We start from the raw sequence: 20,912 nt of genomic DNA, 5'->3' as shown, positions 1-20,912 counted from the left end.
TATAAATCGATATGAATGTCTATTTTAGAAGCATTTAATCAAACAAGTCACGAAGGAAAATCATATAAAATGACTTTTTGCTCAGAGTTGCGGTTATGGTGGCTTTTGCTTCAAATCTAGAGACTTTTTGCTTCAAATGTAACAACGTAAATTTTCAAAAAAAAAAAAAATCATTTTAAAATCATATAATTCTCGTAACACATTTCACAAAAATCTTATCTATTTAATTTAGAAAACACAAATCCATAATTGTTTGATTCGTACTCCAGGATCCTCAAAACATAACTCTTGCTCTGGTGTGTACAATCAAGCCGATGCCTTCCCTCGATCCTGAGAAAACCTGAAACACATATCACATAACACGGTAAGCACGAAGCTTAGTAAGATCCCCAAAATACCACATACAACACATTAGCCACTCGAGGCTATAACTCTGTAAGACCCTCCGGTCTATGTGTCTCAGTGGGACCCTCCAGTCCCATGGCTCATTGGATCCTTCAGTCATGTCTCAATAACATATAATATAACACACACACACACACACATATATATATATATATATATATATATATATATATATATATCACACAGACAAATGCATAACTCAGGTAAGCACATAAGACCCTCTGGTCACACATAAATACCACTCTAGGTAAAGTATAGTGAGAAGACTCACCTCAGATGATGAACTACCCCTAAATATATTGCTCCTGCGCACCAACCTCTATCTTTGAGCCAAACCCACAATTCACCCATAGGAACTAAGTCCAAACTCTCACTCATTAGGTATAAAGGTAGCCCACTAATTAGTCCATCAATAATCTAAACCCATTGGGCCCACCAAGGCGCAATAATAAATGGACTCTCCCAATGCCCAAAGTCTCAAATCTAAATGGCAAGCCCACTCAAGGGCGCAAAGCGCGCGCGCACACACACACACACATATATATATATATATACATATATATATATATATACATACATACATATATATATATACATACATACATATATATATATATATATATGTATATATATATATATATATATATATATATATATATATATATATATATATATATACATTCCTCTGGTCCAAAACTCTATTGCAACCAGTCCAAACTCCAGGCTGAACACTCAAGGCCCAAAATGAGACTTAGCCCAAAAGTCCACAGTGAGGTTACGCGGAGCTTACCTCCCTTGGTACGCTCAGCATACTTACGGATTCAGATTGCCCATCAGGGACACTTGGTTAGTACGCGCGATGTACTGGAATTATGCTCAGCGTACGTCCAGGATTGTTATCTCCACTCCTTTGGTCTTAATCCGTTTAGACCATAGCTATACTCTTAGATCCGGTGTCCATAAAGGCTCATACACAATAAAGCTCGTGACTTTAAGCCTTTGCATGACAGATCATGTCCTCATTTTTATGAATCCTCTCCACTAGAAACACTTAAAGGGACATATATTAGGCTCTGGAGTTCAACAACTCATAAAGCTTCAAGCTTTGGGACCAAAAACCCTAAAATGGACCCAAAACAAAAACTAGCACAACAATAAGCAAGTTTCAAACTTAATACCTCTGGAAGTTGCACCAACAAGAGAAGAACATAGATCCAAAAGCAAGATGCTCAACCTATTCTCTTTCAAAGCTCATTCTTCTTCAAAAACCAAACATAACAAGTCACCACCCCACTAAATCCACATGAGAAAGCCATGAAGATTCAAACTTTATGCTTTTTGGAGCAAGATCAACCTGATTAGGGCTTGGATCTACAAGCTCCAAGCAAGCAATGCTTCGTCAAGGAACTCCTTCCACAATATGCACCAAAAACTCACTAAGTTACCAAAATGCTCAAGAATCACTCAAATGGAGGCTTAAGGTCGATTTCTAGGTTTTGAGGGATGGAGGATGAAGATATTAGGGTTAGGTTATGAGATAAGGAGCTTAAATAGGGTCCAAGACCCTAAAATAAGGTTCAGGTCTGATTAGCGTAAACCCAATGTATATATGGTACGCCCAGCGTACTCTGAAGAACATTCGCGACCACCCCTGTTCAGTATGCCCAACGTACTCCAAAGTACGCCCAACGTATGCTTTGTGTACGCCCATCGTACTCAGCTAAGCCTGAAACCACAAAACTTCTTAAGGCCATAACTTCTTCGTTATAAATCGGTTTCTGACGATCCTTATATCCACGAAAAGGTAACGAGAAGCCCTACACTTCTATCAACTTTAATCCTCCTGAAGCCCACTCGAAATCAGATCCAAAATTCATGAAAAGCCCGAACCAGCAGCTTTAACAATACATTTGGGCTCTAAAGCACAAACCAAACTCTTTTATCACACAACCTACCTTACCACATCCCAAAAGGGCCTAAACCTTTCTCTTTCAAAGCCTCAAAACCTTATCATACTCGGATTAAGGCCCACGGGCCTTAAATCACAAAATTATCCAGAACAGGATGTTACATCAAATTTGGCAGAAATAGGCAGGTTAGGAAGCAATGTGGCGGGGGAAATTCTTTTAGGAAGAGGAGAGGCGGAGGGATGTGGTTTCCGACGAGCAACACGTGGAGGTGAAGCTAGGAGGTGTAAGAAAATCTGTTGAAAATGGAGAGCAAGTGTTCAGATGGCGGTCTAATCGTTCTAGTGGTGGTTCAGTTGATCAGAAAATTCGACGGTCAACGGCTCTCCAGTGGTCTTGGAGGAGCAACGGATGAGAGAAGTGCTAGAAATAGCGAGAGAGAAAATAAAAGATATTTATAAAATAGGAGACCTTAGTAGTTGGTTTTTAATTTTTTTAAGCATCCGGAAAAAATCTATCTTTTTTTCCTAATGACTAGGTTTATTAAACAACATCTTAATGCATTAAGCCCTTCTTTAGGAAAGAAAATTCAAAAAAAAAGGTCTCGTGTTTTCATAATTTTGGAGTTTTGAACGGATCCTCTTTCTCTCTCTCTTTCTTTTCTCTCTCTCTCTCTCTCTCTTTATATATATATATATATATATATATATATATATATATATATATATATATATATATATATATTAGTTTAATTATTTTATATTAACCAATTCGAAAACTTATATCCACCGTTTCAATTTTAATTTATTATATATTCACTCAACATTATTACCTTAAACATTTTATTTTTTGTACCACTTAACCAGCTAAATCTCCATATTTTGTAAAACATTATTACATCAACATTTTATATTTAGTTATTAATTATATATGTTATATTGATGTCATTATATAAATATCAATACATAATGAAACATAATAAATCAAATTGAATAAGTTCATTTATTATTAAATTAACTGAAATATAATTTTGAAACAGTATTGATTTTTTCTTTTATTTATAGAAAAAAAAGGTAAATTAATTAGGTTTCTATTTATTTATTACAAAGATATAGAATCACATAGTGGAGAGTAATCCCCTATGAGGCAGTATCACTAATTTGTGGTTTCGTTGAGTAAGGGATTAATGATTATTTTACATGTGTCATCTGGTGATAAATATAAAAGTGATAACATAACAAACAAATGTGACAATGTGGGACAAGCGCACATGGTATAGGTTTGCCTCTTAGATTAGAGGTCTCGACTTCTTGACTATTTTATGATACTAATTTCTAACCATTAACACCGTCATTTAAAAAAACAAACAAACAATCAAACAAACAAAACATAATAGATGTGACGTGTGTAGATAGATGTGGGTAGGAAGGAGCCTCAGAAATGAGGAGTGTTTGTAGTCTCGTCTCGTTCAACCCATTATATGAAAATCAAAATGTCTAAAATAAAATGGAGTTAACGAAACAACATTTATATGTCGTTAGTCATTTGTGCCGCGTAAAATAGATATGTAATTGTTTTGTCCGTATTATTTATTTTACATGAGCATAAATTAAATAAAATCATACCTAGTTATATTTAAAATAGAAAAATTGTACATAAAACAATATGTCCATCTCTAAATATTATTAAAAGAGAACCCTTAATTCACCAATGAAACAATGAAAACCCTTAATTGGATTTTAATCTTATATTTTCCACCATTAGATTAAATTGCTGACATCATCTTTTTCAAATAAAATTCAAACACAATTACATTTAATTATAGAATCTTTAATAATTATAGAATTTTTAAATTCAATAATTAAATTATCAATTACAACATATCATTCTATTTATATACGAGATATTAGTTTCTCTAATTAATATTGTTCTTAATTTAACTTCCTTATTTATAGCTTGTGGCTTCAAAATTCAAACCCATTTAGTTTTTATTTAATTCTTTTTTAAAAAACTATTAAATATGCATATCAATAATTTGGTCATTAACCTATAAAAACTAATCTAATCCTATTAAATTTGCAAAATATTTAAGAGTAAAAAATAAAGTCAATATTATTTATAATTTATCTTCCAGTATATCACACATAAAATAAATCAATTTGAGATAATGGTTTTGAATTTAAAACTCATTAATTAAGCAAAACAATTAATTTGAAATTTTGATTCAATATAAATGATATCATTTTTTCCAGATGAATAACCTAAAATCTCCAAGATAATATTTTAGGATCCCATTTTTTTTGGAAGATAATGATTTCCTTATTGAAAAACAACCTATATATACACGCTTACATTGAAGTTGTTATTCTTACGATTTTGGATTGAGTCGTATGATTTACAATGTTATTCTTTAACAGTCTTATTCTATAATATTTTTTTCTAGGTTCTTTCTTTACCCTATTTTCCTTCTTCTACAATTTATTGTATTTACTTTGTTCTTATTACTTATTATTACTGTATTCCTCTTAAGAGGTCAAGAAAAAAAATTAATCAATCTACTTTAAGTATATTAGTTTCATTCATTTAGTTATAGAAACAAAATTATATCATTTATATTAATTTTTTTAATATGCTGACCTATGTTTGTCAAGAGAAAGTTATAAAAGTCGTTTTAATGTATGATGACAAAACTTGTGGAAGGGGCCAAAAGCAAGATGAAGAAGTTTTTTATTGTTACACTTCAACTTACATGAACAAATACATATATCTTGTTCTATGTTTTTCAAAAATTCTTTTATACATATTATTATACTCTTTAGTTAAATTTTCTAATTTTATATTACTGTATTTGTTTATATCAATGGCTTTAGTTTCAAAATCAACATTCAATTACAAGACTTTACCGGTGTGTTGTCACTTACGGTATTTGATCGTGACACGAAGAAACTTCTGGAAAAAACCGCACAAGAGTTGCTTCAAAAGTTTAATTAGGTTATCAATAATAACTTCATTTATATAAAACTAATTTTTTACCTTTTGTCTATCTATTTTATAACCATTTTTTTTTAATTTTTAGTAGGGTAATATGAAGATTTATCTATCTGCTTTGAATGTACTTTTCGATAATAAGTTGGTGTTCAAATTCAAATTTTACATTATAATTTGAAGAACAAAGTTGATGGTTATGCAATCTCAAACTTCACTGTTGATAATACAATCATTGTTGAATTGGAAAAAAAAAATTAACATCGAACAAAAAACATTTTTTTTACGAAGAATACTACAAATATCTTTAAAAATTATTAAAAGAAAACCCTTAATTCACCAATGAAGCAATCAAGATCTTTGATTGCATTTCAATCCTATGTTTTCCACCGTTAGATTAGATTGCTGATATCATCTTTTTCAAATAAAATTCAAATACAATTATATTTAATTATAGAATCTTTAAATTCAATAATTACATTATCAATTACAGCATATCATTCTATTTATATACGAGATATTAGTTTCTCTAATTAATATTTGTTTCTAATTTAACTCTCTTGTTTTAAAATTCAAACATATTTAGTTTTTATTTAATTCTTTTTTAAAAAAAAAACTCATTAAATAAGCATATCAACAATTTGATCATTAACCTATAAAATCTAATCTAATTCTATTAAATTAGCAAAATATTTAAGAGTCAAAAATAAAATCAATATTATTTATAATTTATCTCCTGATATATCTCACGTAAAATGAATCATTTTCAGATAATGGTTTTGAATTTAAAACTCATAAATTAAGCAAGTCAATTAATTTGAAATTTTAATTCAATATAAATGATATCATTTTTTTTCCAGATAAATAACTGAAAATCTCCAAGGTAATATTTTGGGATCCCATTTTTTTAGAAGATAATGATTTCCTTATTGAAAAACAACTTATATATACGATTACATTGAAGTTGTTCTTCTTGCGATTTTGAGTTGAGTCGTATGATTTACATTGTTCTTCTTCAACGATTTTATTCTATTATTCTTTTTTCTAGGTTTTTTCTTTACCATGTTCTCCTTCTTTTTCTACAATTTCTTGTATATTACTTTGTACTTATTCCTGTTCTTCTTCTTCCACCTTTTAATGTAATATGTATATACTTTATGTTCCGTCGTTAATCTAGTTATTATTATTATCAAATCCAAATAAAGAATACTGATTCATATCCATGTATATATACAGTATGAAAAGTGAAAAATATAATAAACATAATTAAGTTGGTGATATAATAATTAATACAGACTCATCCATCAATCATCTTTTCTTACTAGTGGAAACCAACCCTTCGTTACCGGCCAATGCAAGATATTTGTCCTTTCTCGTTAAGCTTGTGCATTCGAACTCCAATGTCTTCCCAATCTCGGTTTGAACATAATTTGCCACATCGAACCTTGTGGAGTTTGCATCACCACATCGCGAATTGGAAGACACGCCACGAACCTGCTCTAGGAACTGAACTCGATAAATAGGACTAGGGTTCATCATAAAATAGAAAGGATCCAAGCATTTTAATCCACCGGCAGTTGTCCCATAAAACATGCTAACATGAGTATCCAATGCCACTGGAACAATACGATCGCTAAGTTCGGCAAATAAAGGGCTGAACCGCAGCAAATAAGGCTCCCTACAAGTTGTCCCTTCGGGGCAAACCACGAGGTCTCCCTGCTTTAACATCTTGTCCATCATCTTCGCGTCCTGGTCCCTGTCCCTTGTTAGTCGGACAGTTTTGATTGGTGACAAGATTTCCGACATTCGACTGAGACTGTATGTGACAGCGGCGAATGGTTTCTTGAGTCCGAAAGAGAGGTATAGTGGGTCAAGTAAAGTTCTATGGTTACAAACATATAAAAGCCCTTTGTGTTGTTTATGATCATGATCAGAACCCGACTTTTGAACTGACTTGTGATTCGTGAGCCTGAGCTGCAAACCGGTGAACTCCAGGATCGGGATCAATGCACCATAAGGCAAGGACAGTGCGATAATGACTCGAGAAATGGCTAGAACCAGCGCGAAAGGGAACCACATGAACATGACTAGCATATGCAATGGCTCGGGTCGAAAGGCTAATCTGCCATCATGGAAGATTAGAGCTTTTGGATATTGTTCTCTTGGAAGACTTTGCCATGCTATCTTTTCTCCATTGGTAACCACATAAACCTCCTGTACATAAAATATATATATATATATATATATATATATATATATATATATATATATATATATATATATATATATATATATATATATATATAAAAGTCAATCATCTTGAAACTAATCTAGTACTAGGAAACTAAATAACTTAATTTTTGCACCCTCAGATTTATTTTTATTTTTAACTTTTGCCCCTTCAACAAATGTTACATATACATGCATGTATATATGTTTCTAAATGCAAAGTACGAATGTATATATAGAGTGAAGAAGTACCTTGCTACACATGATCCAATCGTGCTTAATCCACTTGTTTGAGAAGCAAACCGTGGCATCTTCATCTTTTTCTAATACATCGTTAATACGACGTTTTAGAATGTTCTTGTTTTCTTTCATGAGACCGACATAGTACCCTCCGCAAGCCACAAGGTCTCTTCCAAAGACATAATCGATCTCCAAATAGTCTTTCAAGAAACATTCGACCATGACCTGTGGCAACTTGCTGACGCCAACTTTCTTCCTTCCTCTCCTCAACATGTCCAACCCTTCCATACCAACGTCTTCCAAGAAAAATTTAGGCAAAACCGAGCTTCCAACTCGAAAATTTTCTTTCTTAATGCCAAAAAAACAAACCATCACCATAATCTTGACAGATACATCTTCCTTAACCAAGCAAAGAAGAGGATACAGAGAGAAAAGTACAAAAGCCCGAATCAAACTTCCGGCCTCGAACGCAACCAACATGAAGTACGGAAACACCGAAGGAGATCTTAGAAGTGTTCCTTCGACATCGAAGATCAAAGTCTTTAGCGAAAGATCGGAATCTTGAGCTAGAGAAACGGGGGTTTGTGATTTGAGTTTGGAGGCATGCGAGTTGCTTAGGGTTCTTTTAAGAGTTTTTGTATGGTTCTGGTGGAGTTTGAGTAGAAGGCGAGAGACGAAGAGAACAAGCCTGAGAGAGTAAGGTAAAGCCTTGAATACCATTTTCGAGTAATTGCTGGTTATGGAAGGTATGCCCAAATGGTGGTATTTATGGCGGTCGAGTTGCCAAAAGGCATTCGAATACTCTATTTTTAACGAGTTGACACTCTCTAACCTAATAAATGCAACCGTGAGGTGGAGACTGGAGACTGGAATGCCATGATTGACTTGAATTGGTATAAGATTATAGAGGTATAGCTAACAAAAAAGGTGAATATATATATATATATATATATATATATATATATATATATATATATATATATATATATATATATATATATTCTCTACTAATAAAACAGTACTGAAAACGCCACTTGGCAGTCCCTTAGCCTCTCCACCTTACGTTTTCCCGCTCATATATTATAAGTGAAGTTCCCACTTTGGCTTTCTGTTCGAAAACATTTTCTACATCAGCAAACATGAATTATGAATAAGTAAATAATAAGTAAATAAGTAAATATGTAAATCAGGAAATTTAAAATTGATTTCTGTCGAATATGCAATATCCATCCCAAAAAATCAGCTAATCAATTTAAATTCCATTATCAGCTAATCAATTTAAATTCCATATAGTGTCAATCCCTAAAAATCAGGCAATCAGTTTACGCATAGATGATATATTTCAATACAACTTGAGAAGTCAATACGATTCCTGTTAACGTGATTTATTCAATACGATTTCAGAGATCACATATTCATCGTTAGGTTACATTTCAGAGGTGACATATTCATCATCAGGTCAGCAAAACTACACTGTTCTTTACCTTTTCTGTTTCATCAGTTTTATATTTTGTTTTTTTCCCTGTTATGTATAAGAGAAAAGTTTTTGATACATATGTTTACAAGTAAAAAAACATCGATTCTTTAGTGTAAAAGATAAAAATCGCATAATCATGTTCACAAGTACAAAAAACATTGATTCTTTAGTGTAAAAAAAGGAAAACACGTGTTATATTTTATAAAAAAAATGATCTTAATGTTATGTTAACATCATGTGAAAAGTAGATGTCAGTAGTTTTCTATTCAAGTTTTAAAATCATCAGTTTTCTCACAAATACTTTAATAATAATCAAAATCAGTTTTCTCACAAATACTTTAAGAATACAAACAGGTAGGTAATTAGAACAAATATATGTTTTCTTTATACATTATTAGTAAAATGGCAATTTACTTTCTTTTTGGCGAATTTTTTTATAATCTAAACAATAAATTTTAGAGTTCAAATAACTGTTTCCCCTTACTTACCCTAATTAACTTAAACACATTATAAGAATGGATTTTTGTATCCATCAAAATCAAATAAATGGCAACGTACTACCTTTTTGGTTGATATATGTATTTTTACTGTTTCCACTTAATTGCTGTTTCTTTTTGACTGTTTGGTTTTTTAATATAACTTTTTTTTATTTTCATTGCATATTATAAGTGTCAATTAAATAGCAATGTACTTTCTTCTTGGCTGTTTGATTGTTTTTTCCCTGTTATGTATAAGAGAAAAGTTTTTGACACATATGTTAACAAGTAAAAAAAACATTAATTAGAACAAATATATGTTTTATTTTTGGGATATCAGTTAAATAGCAATGTGCTTTCTTTTTGGCTGTTTGATTTTTTTTATTTTTTTTAATTTTTTATTGGTTGATGATTATAAATTTCAAATTCAATGTAAACAATAAATTTAAAACGTCCATAGTATATGTTTTCTTTTTATATGCTAGAAATGCCTAAAATGTCCCTCCCACTCAGTTAAATGGCAATGTACTTTCTTTTTGGCTATTTGAATTTTTTTTAATCTAAACAATAAATTTTAAAGTTCAATTAAGTGTTTCCCCTTACTTACCCCTAATTAAGTTAAACACATGATAACAATGGATTTTTGTATCCATCAAAATCAAATAAAATGGCAATCTACTACCTTTTTGGTTGATGTATGTATTTTTACTTTTTCATTTTCAATGTTTGCTTTTTTTTTTTTATATAATTTTGTTTTTATTTTCATTACAGATTATAAGTGTCAATTAAATACCAATGTACTTTCTTCTTGACTGTTTGATTGTTTTTTTCTGTGTGCTGATTATAATTGTCTAATTTAATGTAAACTTTTTTTTTTTTTAACTTGCAAGGTACAATGGAACATATTACTCCTATAAAGGAAATTGACTCAATCAAGGACGATTTCACAATTAAAGTTCGGATTATACGTCTTTGGACTCAAAAGTCAAGATTTGATGCGAACGACACATACTCGATAGAAATGATTTTGATGGATGAGGAGGTATAAGATGGATGTATTCAATTATTATTTTTATAAAAAATTATTCATACTCATAAGCAATTATATTTAAATATTTATTAATTCATTTATTTTAGGGAAGGAAAATTCATGCATCATGTGTGAAGAAATGGTTTCCTAAATTCAAGCGCTATTTAAAAGAGGATAGTTCAATTTACGTCAAGAAACCTAACGTCGCACCAAATACTTCAAAATTTAAGTTTGCTCATCCGGAATCAAAACTAAATTTTTATCACGATACAATTGTAAAAGATTGGAAAAACTTTTCTGGATCTGCACATGGCTTTCATTTTGTTGACTTCAATACTATCGTTTCTAACAACATCCTGGAGTCAAACTCTTTTGGTTGGTTTATTTAATATTAACTTTTGCTATATAACATCCTAAATTCTTTCTTCGTATTACAATTTGATATTTTATATTAAATTATATTTCCTTGCTTTTGTAGATATTATTGGACACATTTTTGAGTATGGGCATATGGATACCTTAGAACAAGATAAATCAAAACACAAGATGCTCTTGCATCTTCAAGATATAGAGTATTCACCATTATTACAAACAAGTAATATAGCTTCATTTATATTATTTACAATATTTGTTTATTATTTCAGGGATACTAAGCTTAAGATAACTTTGTGGGGTCATAATGCATACTACATGCATGATTTTCTTGCTAACAATAACAACCTTGCTCCAGTTGTTGTTATTGTTCAATTTGCCAGGGTGAAGTTTATTAATGGTTTGTAACTATTTTTAACAAGCATAATCTAATATATATATATATATATATATATATATATATATATATATATATATATATATATATATTATTGAATAATCAAATTTATTTTGGCAGGTCGTCCTTTTTCATCCACCTACTTTGATGTTAGTAGGGTTTTCATAAACAATGATATCGATGAAATTACAATCTACAAAAACAAGTATTTTCATTTAGAATTTCCTATGTATTATCAGATTTATTTATTTCATACTATAATAAATTTAAATCATTTCTTTGTTGTAAATGAACAGATTGGTCTCTGAAAATGGACAACAACTGTCATCAAGTGGAATTAAAATGATTGCATCAAAACAAGACACAGAACATGATGACTTTCTGAAAAATCATTTGTTTTCTAACATTGAAGACTTGTTTGAACCTTTGGAGGTACTTTACATTATTTTTAAAATTGTTAGTTTAATGCACTTATGTTTTTAAATTTTAAATGTTTTTTCATATTTAGAGTATATTGTTATAACTAAACTAAAATACACTTTCGCAAAATAACATTTATTAACAAATGAGCATTATTTTAATATCCAGGAAAAGACAGTCATTATTGTTGGTACTGTTAAGGGAATACGTCAAAATATACGTTGGTATTACCTTGCTTGTAGCAACTGCAAAAAGTCAGCAAAAGAAAAAGAGTCTTCAACTGATAAGGTTGATGGTTCTCATGAAGTGGCCGAAATCGTTACTTATGAATGTGCTAATCTTAAATGCAAAAATATCAAAATTTCGGTTATTCCAAGGTATTAGATATTAATTTTATATAATAATAATATATGTTTATCATAATTGTCTAATATAATATAATTTTATACTTTATTTAGATTTAAAATCCCACTTCGGGTTCAAGACAACACAGGAACATTGACTTTAACTTTATTTGACCAAGAAGCAAAGAAGTTGTTCAAATACACAGCTAAAGAGTTGTATGATAAAAACAAGAAGGTATTATTTTATATTTTAACTTAGCATCAGTTTGGATTTTTTTCAAAAGGTGTTTACAATTGTGTTGGCCTAAAACTTGGCATTATATATTTTACATACAAATTTTCTAATGATATTTATTTACATTTTAGCTTGGCAACAATTTGGAATTGTATCCAATGGAGTTGAAAGTTGTGTTGGACAGAAAGTTGGCAATTAAGATTGATATCACACGTTACAATGTCGATAATAAAAGTAATCTTTATGGGATATCAAGATTAACCGAGAATGCAGACATAATTGATGAATTGGAAAAAAATAATCTTACTTCACAGGTTTTTTTCAACAATTATATTTTGTTTTTTAACACATTGGCCCAACAATATCTGACTCAATATCATTTGTTTTCATCTTGTGATACAGCCTGCTAATTCTGATTCATTCTTGATTGGTTCTTCAGATGTTGGTTCTCATGACACCAAAGTTCTCAAGGTTTTAGTTTTTAAAATATATTTCTCAAATATTTTGTTTTAATTTATAACAACTAACTAAATATTTTTTTAGGATTCTTTTTCACAGACCGGTGAAAATTTAACTCCATGTGCTAGGGACAAGTCAACTGCAACAAGTCCTATAAAATTCATTTCTACACCAATTGAGTTGAAAAGAAACCTTGCTACATGCATAGATATTGATGAAATGGAGAATTTGTCTACTTCTGAAAATCCTAGACTGTCACCACCAGATGAACAACCAACTCCTCTTTTGGTACCCAAGAAAGAAAAGTAAACGCATTTTACTTCGACAAACAATCTTACTTCGTGTTTAATTTTGATTTCGCATCATAGACACCTAAGCCGTTTACGTTTTTATCTTTCTTGGTTTTGAATGTTTTTTTTTGGGATTTCATGGTTGTCATTTTTGTTTCTTGAAAGTACATTCGGACCATTGGGTTTTTTTGTAGTCCTATAATTTGGTTTGCCATGTTATTTTGTTTTTCCTACAACTTATTTTAAACTACATTGCTTTATTCCCACAAAATCTTGAAGAATTACATTCATATGTGTAATTATGCAGTTACTTATATGTTTCATTTTACATATCAATTTATTTGACATACCACTTTATTTTACCTAAATGTACTTCTGTATTTACACTATCTCTGTAATTAACTAACTTATTTACCCCTAATCAACTTAAACACATAATAACACGTGAACTGCATTTGACTCCAATATTGAACAAATCACATTTCACAGTCCTTCTTGACTTCGCATTTTTCTTCACGAATCGTCCCTCAATCAATAACCCAATTAACCCAATTGCTAATCGAAAATCAAAACTTATCTGTTTTCATATGCGAACCCAACTGATTGGCTTTTCAAAATCAAATTCACAACTCCAAATCGTTCGATTATTCGCCCCAATTCCAAAATCAAATAACAGATCCTTCGTATGATTCATTTAATAACCAAGGCTTCTTTTACTTCAAAATGACCATATTGCCCCTAACTTGATAAGTATTTCATATATCGCAATTAACAATTAAGACAAATCAATCAATCAATCAATTTGTATAAGAAAAATGCGAAATTATTAGCTTTCTTCCCCAATTCGCATTCTACTGTAAAATTCACATTCTTCATTCACCCTCTTTCTTCGCATGTTCCAGTCATTTTTTTTTAGTTCATTCGCATTTGAGTTGTTTGTCTCACCAAATACGAAATGAATATTAACCATAATCACCTTCGTATCTTTAACCCCAATCCATACAACCTCATATGCGAAACCCAATTTTGATTTGTATTACCAAATGCGAACATTTTTGCTTTTACACGTGAACTGCATTTGACTCCAATATTGAACAAATCACATTTCACAGTCCTTCTTGACTTCGCATTTTTCTTCACGAATCGTCCCTCAATCAATAACCCAATTAACCCAATTGCTAATCGAAAATCAAAACTTATCTGTTTTCATATGCGAACCCAACTGATTGGCTTTTCAAAATCAAATTCGTAACTCCAAATCGTTCGATTATTCGCCCCAATTACAAAATCAAATAACAGATCCTTCGTATGATTCATTTAATAACCAAGGCTTCTTTTACTTCAAAATAACCATATTGCCCCTAACTTGATAAGTATTTCATATATCGCAATTAACAATTAAGACAAATCAATCAATCAATCAATTTGTATAAGAAAAATGCGAAATTCTTAGCTTTCTTCCCCAATTCGCATTCTACTGTAAAATTCACATTCTTCATTCACCCTCTTTCTTCGCATGTTCCAGTCATTTTTTTTTAGTTCATTCGCATTTGAGTTGTTTGTCTCACCAAATACGAAATGAATATTAACCATAATCACCTTCGTATCTTTAACCCCAATCCATACAACCTCATATGCGAAACCCAATTTTGATTTGTATTACCAAATGCGAACATTTTTGCTTTTCCACGTGAACTGCATTTGACTCCAATATTGAACAAATCACATTTCACAGTCCTTCTTGACTTCGCATTTTTCTTCAAGAATCGTCCCTCAATCAATAAACCAACCAATTAACCCAATTGCTAATCCAAAATCAAAACTTATCTGTTTTATATGCGAACCCAACTGATTGGCTTTTCAAAATCAAATTCGCAACTCCAAATGGTTCGATTATTCGCCCCAATTCCAAAATCAAATAACAGATCCTTCGTATGATTCATTTAATAACCAAGGCTTCTTTTACTTCAAAATGACCATATTGCCCCTAACTTGATAAGTATTTCATATATCGCAATTAACAATTAAGACAAATCAATCAATCAATCAATTTGTATAAGAAAAATGCGAAATTCTTAGCTTTCTTCCCCAATTCGCATTCTACTGTAAAATTCACATTCTTCATTCACCCTCTTTCTTCGCATGTTCCAGTCATTTTTTTTAGTTCATTCGCATTTGAGTTGTTTGTCTCACCAAATACGAAATGAATATTAACCATAATCACCTTCGTATCTTTAACCCCAATCCATACAACCTCATATGCGAAACCCAATTTTGATTTGTATTACCAAATGCGAACATTTTTGCTTTTACACGTGAACTGCATTTGACTCCAATATTGAACAAATCACATTTCACAGTCCTTCTTGACTTCGCATTTTTCTTCACGAATCGTCCCTCAATCAATAAACCAATTAACCCAATTGCTAATCCAAAATCAAAACTTATCTGTTTTATATGCGAACCCAACTGATTGGCTTTTCAAAATCAAATTCGCAACTCCAAATGGTTCGATTACAAATTAAAAACTATAATTATATTTCAATTTATCACCCGTGGATTTCCACGGGTTTAAACCTAGTATATATATATATATATATATATATATATATATATATATATATATATATATATATATATATATATATATATATATATATATATATATATATATATATATATATATGGACCGGGTTGATACGGTTACAACTCTATATTTTAAAGCGTTTTTATCCAGATAATTGTATTTTGAAAAATAACTACGAAAGTGGTGTAGTTTTTAGATTATTCACCAAAAGATGGTAAATATGTTGTTGGCTCATATTTATTTATATAAACGATTAAAAAAAAAAAATCAACCCATTTTCCTTACCACACTGTTTTGAAGGGCATGGGAGTTTCGTCGCCGACCTAGTTCTCCGCCTTCGAAATCTGAAGCGTCGTATGAACCTTGGTAGCGTAATCTTTGGCCTTCTCTAAAGCATAATAGGAATCTATGGTATCATGGACAATCAACGTCTTTCACTTTCTAACAACGTTAGGCTATCCGGAGCGGGGGTTAATTCACGCGTGAGATCCTATGTGGCAAGCCAACCCATGTGTGAACACCGTCCCTAACTCTGATAGGTTGGCTATGAAGTGGTTGCCAATACCATGAAGACAAGTAAGGCGATTGGGAAATGGTTATGACACTTTCCATTTTATCTCATTTCTCTCCAGTTAGTTAATATATTAGTATTTATAAGAGGACATGTGAAATTATTAATTGGACATGATAAATGTGGTTATGTTGAAATTTTGTTTGTTGTACTAATGGTCATGTACTAAATTGTCATGCGGTTTTTTCGCTAGATATACGGTGGCGGTGTTGTTAAGGGAGTTTTACAAACAACCATAGATTAGTTCTTATTATTTTGTTTTTGATAAGGATGCTCCTATGATTTATTTTTGTATGGTTGATCATTGACCCATGTAAAATGTTTATTCTATCATTTTTAATATATTTTCCTCATTTCTTGTATGTATTTATATTTATAAATATTTTATTTATAGTTTTCTAATGATTTTATAATTATTAATATCGTTAATGTTCAGGATCCCACCACCCCTTCTTACTTTATTCCGCCGACAACCATCACCACTTTCGTATTGTTGTGAGATTTAGACTTGATTTCAATTGTATCTCTCAATTTAAGACCATTTCCGACGATACATTAAGGCTATGTTTGATGCGCCACAACTAGTCGATAAATTAGCTTATTTTTAAAGTTTTTTTTTATGTTGTCGTGTTTGTTAAGTTTAAAAGTGGCTTATAAGCTAGCTTTTTGAAAATCTACTTAGACTCATTTTTTAGAAACTTTTTTAAAATTTTCCAAATATACCACTTGATTAATTATAGAAACACATATTGTTACATGTCCGTTTGTGTAATTTTATATATTTCAGCTAACTTTTTAGCTAGTTTTACCAAACGTTATTTTTTATCAGCTAGCTTTTTATTTAACAGCTAGCTTTTCAGCTATCAACCAGTTTTTCAGCTAGTATGCCAAACATAATCTAAGTAAAGACGACTGATCAAGACTAAAAGAGCTCTTATGATACTCTTATTGAGCTCTATAATATCAGTTAGTTTTTTAACTATCAACTAGCTTTTCAGCTAATCGGTTATCTCTTTTATATCTTTTCTAGGGGTGTTGTATTCATACTTACAAAATGAATAACATATACTTGTTATTTGTTTTTCAAATAAGATAATAACTTACTTGAAGTGTTTTAATATACATGTTTTATGGACGTGAAAATATATAATATAATTTTACATACATACAAATAAGAATGGTTCCATTATTAAGAAAACATAATTATGAATACAAATCGAAGTTATTATTGTTAGTATTCGTATGTTTATATGCATGTGTTTCTAGTATGAGGCATTGGTTGGTCCATTGTATTTGTATTTATTCTAGGCCTAGACATCTTTTGTGTATATTGTATTTATATAATTGATATGAATGGGATGAGGGTTTTCATGGGAAAAGATTCACGCTAACATGATATCAGAGTTGTAATACCATCGCCTCCCTCATCTCTTAAACCTAGTGTCACTGTTCTTTTCTTGATAAAAACTCTTATTCTCTTCTATCCCCGCTCTTTCATCTTTCTGTTCGGCCTCATTCTCTAATGTCTTTAATAGGACTGGAGATGCAATCAAAGGAAGCCCTCTTACTGAAACACCCTATGGAATCTCTAATACTCGGGCCTCAATCCCTATCCTTCTGGACTATAACCATATGAACTATGATGCGTGGAGATAACTTTTTGAGACTCATTGTTGTGGGTTCAGAGTTTTTGATCATCTTTAATCTTTGAAGGACCCTGACTCCTCTAACATGGAGGAGTGGGAACATATTGATTCTATTGTTAAAAGTTGGATGTACACCAGAATATCGCCTTCTCTACCTCAGATGTCTCTAAAAAAGAAGTCTAATGCCTATGACATGTAGACTTAACTCGCAACCTTGTTCCGTTCCAATGCCGGCTCACATGCCATACAATTAGACACTGAACTTCGAGCTATCACCATGGGAGATTCTTTTGTCGCAGCCTACTGCACTAATATAAAAACCATTGTAGATACTTTGGATAATCTCGATGCTACAGTCCTAGAGAAGAATTTGGTTATCTACACAGTCAACGGTTTTGCCCTAAAATTCGGATACATTGCTAGTCAGATCCGCCACTCAAAACCTTTACGCTCAGTTCTTGACACTCATTAAATGCTTGAGGTGGAGGAACAATGACTAGTTGAACACGATCTCTGAAATACTGGTTCATCTCTGTATCCGACTGCATCTTCTCCAACTGCTTAGTCACTAGAAACTCAGAAAATCAACCACCCATTCCCGAAGGTGGAGGTCGCGAAGGCCGTGGCAGCGGTCGTCACGGACGTGATGGTAGGTACGGTGGTCGATCTCACTTCAGCCACACAAGTCATAGTGGCGGAAATCATCAATTATCCTTCGGTTGGGGTTTTGGGATTTGTCCTCTTGTTGTTATGGGATCGTTTAAACAATGTTAGCAGGCTGGCCTGCTACTTACTCCTGTCCAGCATCAGATTCGACCCAATTGGCCCAACAATGCAAACCAACAGACTGCTTCTGCTATGCGACCCTCTTCACACAAATCTGAGCCAATGCACACTTACTAGGATTTTACCACAACCTAAATTCATCATCCCCCCCCCCCCCCCCCCCCCCCCTGGCTGTGGTTTAACCAACATGCCTCCTCTCAACTATCAGATCAGGTCACTACCCTTTCTGAATTTTTTTAATGCAATGTCTTTGAATGAACCAAATCACAATGGTTATTATATGGATATCGGGGCCACTACTCATCTACACTCTGAAGCAGGTATACTCAAAACCAAATCTAATAACACATTTTATCCTTTGGTATTTGTTAGGGACAGTTCTAAAATTGTTGTAAGTAACATGGGTGACACTGATCTCTCTTACTCAAATCCTTATCATACTCTCTCTTTAAAAACTTTTCTTATCACTCCCAATATCATTAAAAATCTTATTTATGTTCGTCATTTTACAACTGATAATCAATGTTGTATTGAATTTGATCATTTCGGTTTTTTGTGAAGGATCTTCAAACCAAACACACTCTTCTGCGATTTGATGACTCGGGAGATCTTTATATGATAACTACTCTTGCTCCTCATGATTTTGTTTCCACCAGTTTGGCTTTTGGCATTAACGTCTTGGTCACATCGGTCTTCATTTTTTTCAACATTTAGTTTCTCAAAATTTGATTATATGTAAATTCAATAAAAGTTTGAGTTTGTGTCATGCGTGTCAACTTGGCAAGCACACTAGGTTACCTTTTCGGTTTTCAGATTCTACTTCTACTTTTCCTTTTTAATTAATTCACTCTAATGTTTGGACATCTCCTATTAATAGTGTCTCTGGAATAAAACACTATGTCATTTTTTAGATAGTTCTTCGCAATTTATGTAGGTATACTTTGTGAAATATAAATCTGATGTATTCACTAAATTTCCCCAGTTTAAACTTTATGTCAAAAACCAATTTAATTCTAATATCACTTCTTTTGAATGAGATAATGGGGAGAATTCAATAATAGTCAATTTCATAATCTATGTAACTCTAATGGCATTCAAATGCATTTTTCTTGCCCATATACCTCTCAACAAAATGGAAAATCTGAGTGAATGCTTCAAACTATTAATAACATGATTCATACTCTTATATTTCATGCTCACCTTCCACCCACCTATTTGGTTGAATCCCTTAACATGGTTTTCCACCTCCTCAATATTCTTCCTTCAATCACCATTAATAATCAATCTCTATTTTAAAAATTATTTAATAAACCCCCCTCGTATAGACAATTACATGATTTTGGTTATCTCTGTTATCCTTACATACCCACACCTCATAAACTTTCTCTTAACTATACTCCTTGCATATTTCTTGGCTCCCTTCTCAACATCGTGGGTACCTATAACATCATGTTTTAGTTTGTAGCCATCATTGGGGTTAAATGGACTAGGTGTTTGTTCAAGCATTGGTTGTTTGTGTTTTTGAGTATGGAGCTGATTTTATTTTCGACTAGGATTTTTTGGTACTGGTAAGTGGTTAGTGCGTATATGTTTTAGGCATCCGTAAATTTGTTCAGGACGGATAGGTTTGTACGGTTAGGGAAATGAAGTTGAGTTATTGTAGAAATAGTTTGGAGTGGTCTTGTCTTACATGGAGTCAGACATCGAGCAGGGTTTTTAGTTTGAGGCGTAGTGGTTAGACACTCGTTGGCTTAGAGCAAATTTGTGGTTCATTCTTTATTAGGGCTTGTGATTTCCGCTATTTTGGGCTCGATAGTATTAAGGGAGGATGGTTATCAGAGTGATGTGACTTTCCCAGTCATCTTCATGATTCATGGAGTTCAGTCAGGATCGTTTGGCTCGGCATAAGAGGTAGTAAGTGAAGGTTCGTGATCCACCGAGATCTCTGCCTCCCGTGTTTGGCTTTCTATAATTTTTTTTCTTTTTTAAAATAATCTTATTTAAATAAAAATATAAAATAAAGTACAAAGAATATAAAAGATTCTTTATATGAATG

At 31.8% G+C, this 20,912-nt stretch overlaps 2 protein-coding genes across 2 annotated transcripts; one reads left to right on the top strand and one right to left on the bottom strand.

Annotated features, from left to right (window-relative positions):
* Nucleotides 1-6,535: 6,535 nt before the first annotated feature.
* GPAT3 (glycerol-3-phosphate acyltransferase 3) lies at nucleotides 6,536-8,533 on the bottom strand. Its single transcript, XM_078976505.1, has 2 exons — nucleotides 7,779-8,533; nucleotides 6,536-7,511 (listed from the first exon to the last, which is right to left on the bottom strand). Exons 1-2 carry the CDS (start codon nucleotides 8,484-8,486, stop codon nucleotides 6,606-6,608), a joined length of 1,614 nt encoding a protein of 537 aa, XP_078832631.1. The 5' UTR covers nucleotides 8,487-8,533; the 3' UTR covers nucleotides 6,536-6,605.
* A 2,207-nt stretch (nucleotides 8,534-10,740) lies between these two features.
* LOC145014786 (uncharacterized) lies at nucleotides 10,741-12,863 on the top strand. Its single transcript, XM_078973228.1, has 10 exons — nucleotides 10,741-10,761; nucleotides 10,857-11,124; nucleotides 11,228-11,321; nucleotides 11,394-11,521; nucleotides 11,639-11,723; nucleotides 11,815-11,950; nucleotides 12,107-12,192; nucleotides 12,397-12,517; nucleotides 12,649-12,751; nucleotides 12,832-12,863. The coding sequence occupies exons 1-10, from the start codon at nucleotides 10,741-10,743 to the stop codon at nucleotides 12,861-12,863; spliced, it is 1,074 nt and encodes a 357-aa protein (XP_078829354.1).
* Nucleotides 12,864-20,912: the final 8,049 nt, after the last annotated feature.

The sequence above is a fragment of the Lactuca saligna genome, chromosome 9 (assembly GCF_052625555.1).
Source record: "Lactuca saligna cultivar CGN05327 chromosome 9, ASM5262555v1, whole genome shotgun sequence".
Classification (NCBI taxonomy): domain Eukaryota; kingdom Viridiplantae; phylum Streptophyta; class Magnoliopsida; order Asterales; family Asteraceae; genus Lactuca; species Lactuca saligna.
The sequence above is the reverse complement of the archived record's forward strand: the minus strand, read 5'-3'. Positions and strand labels throughout refer to the sequence as shown.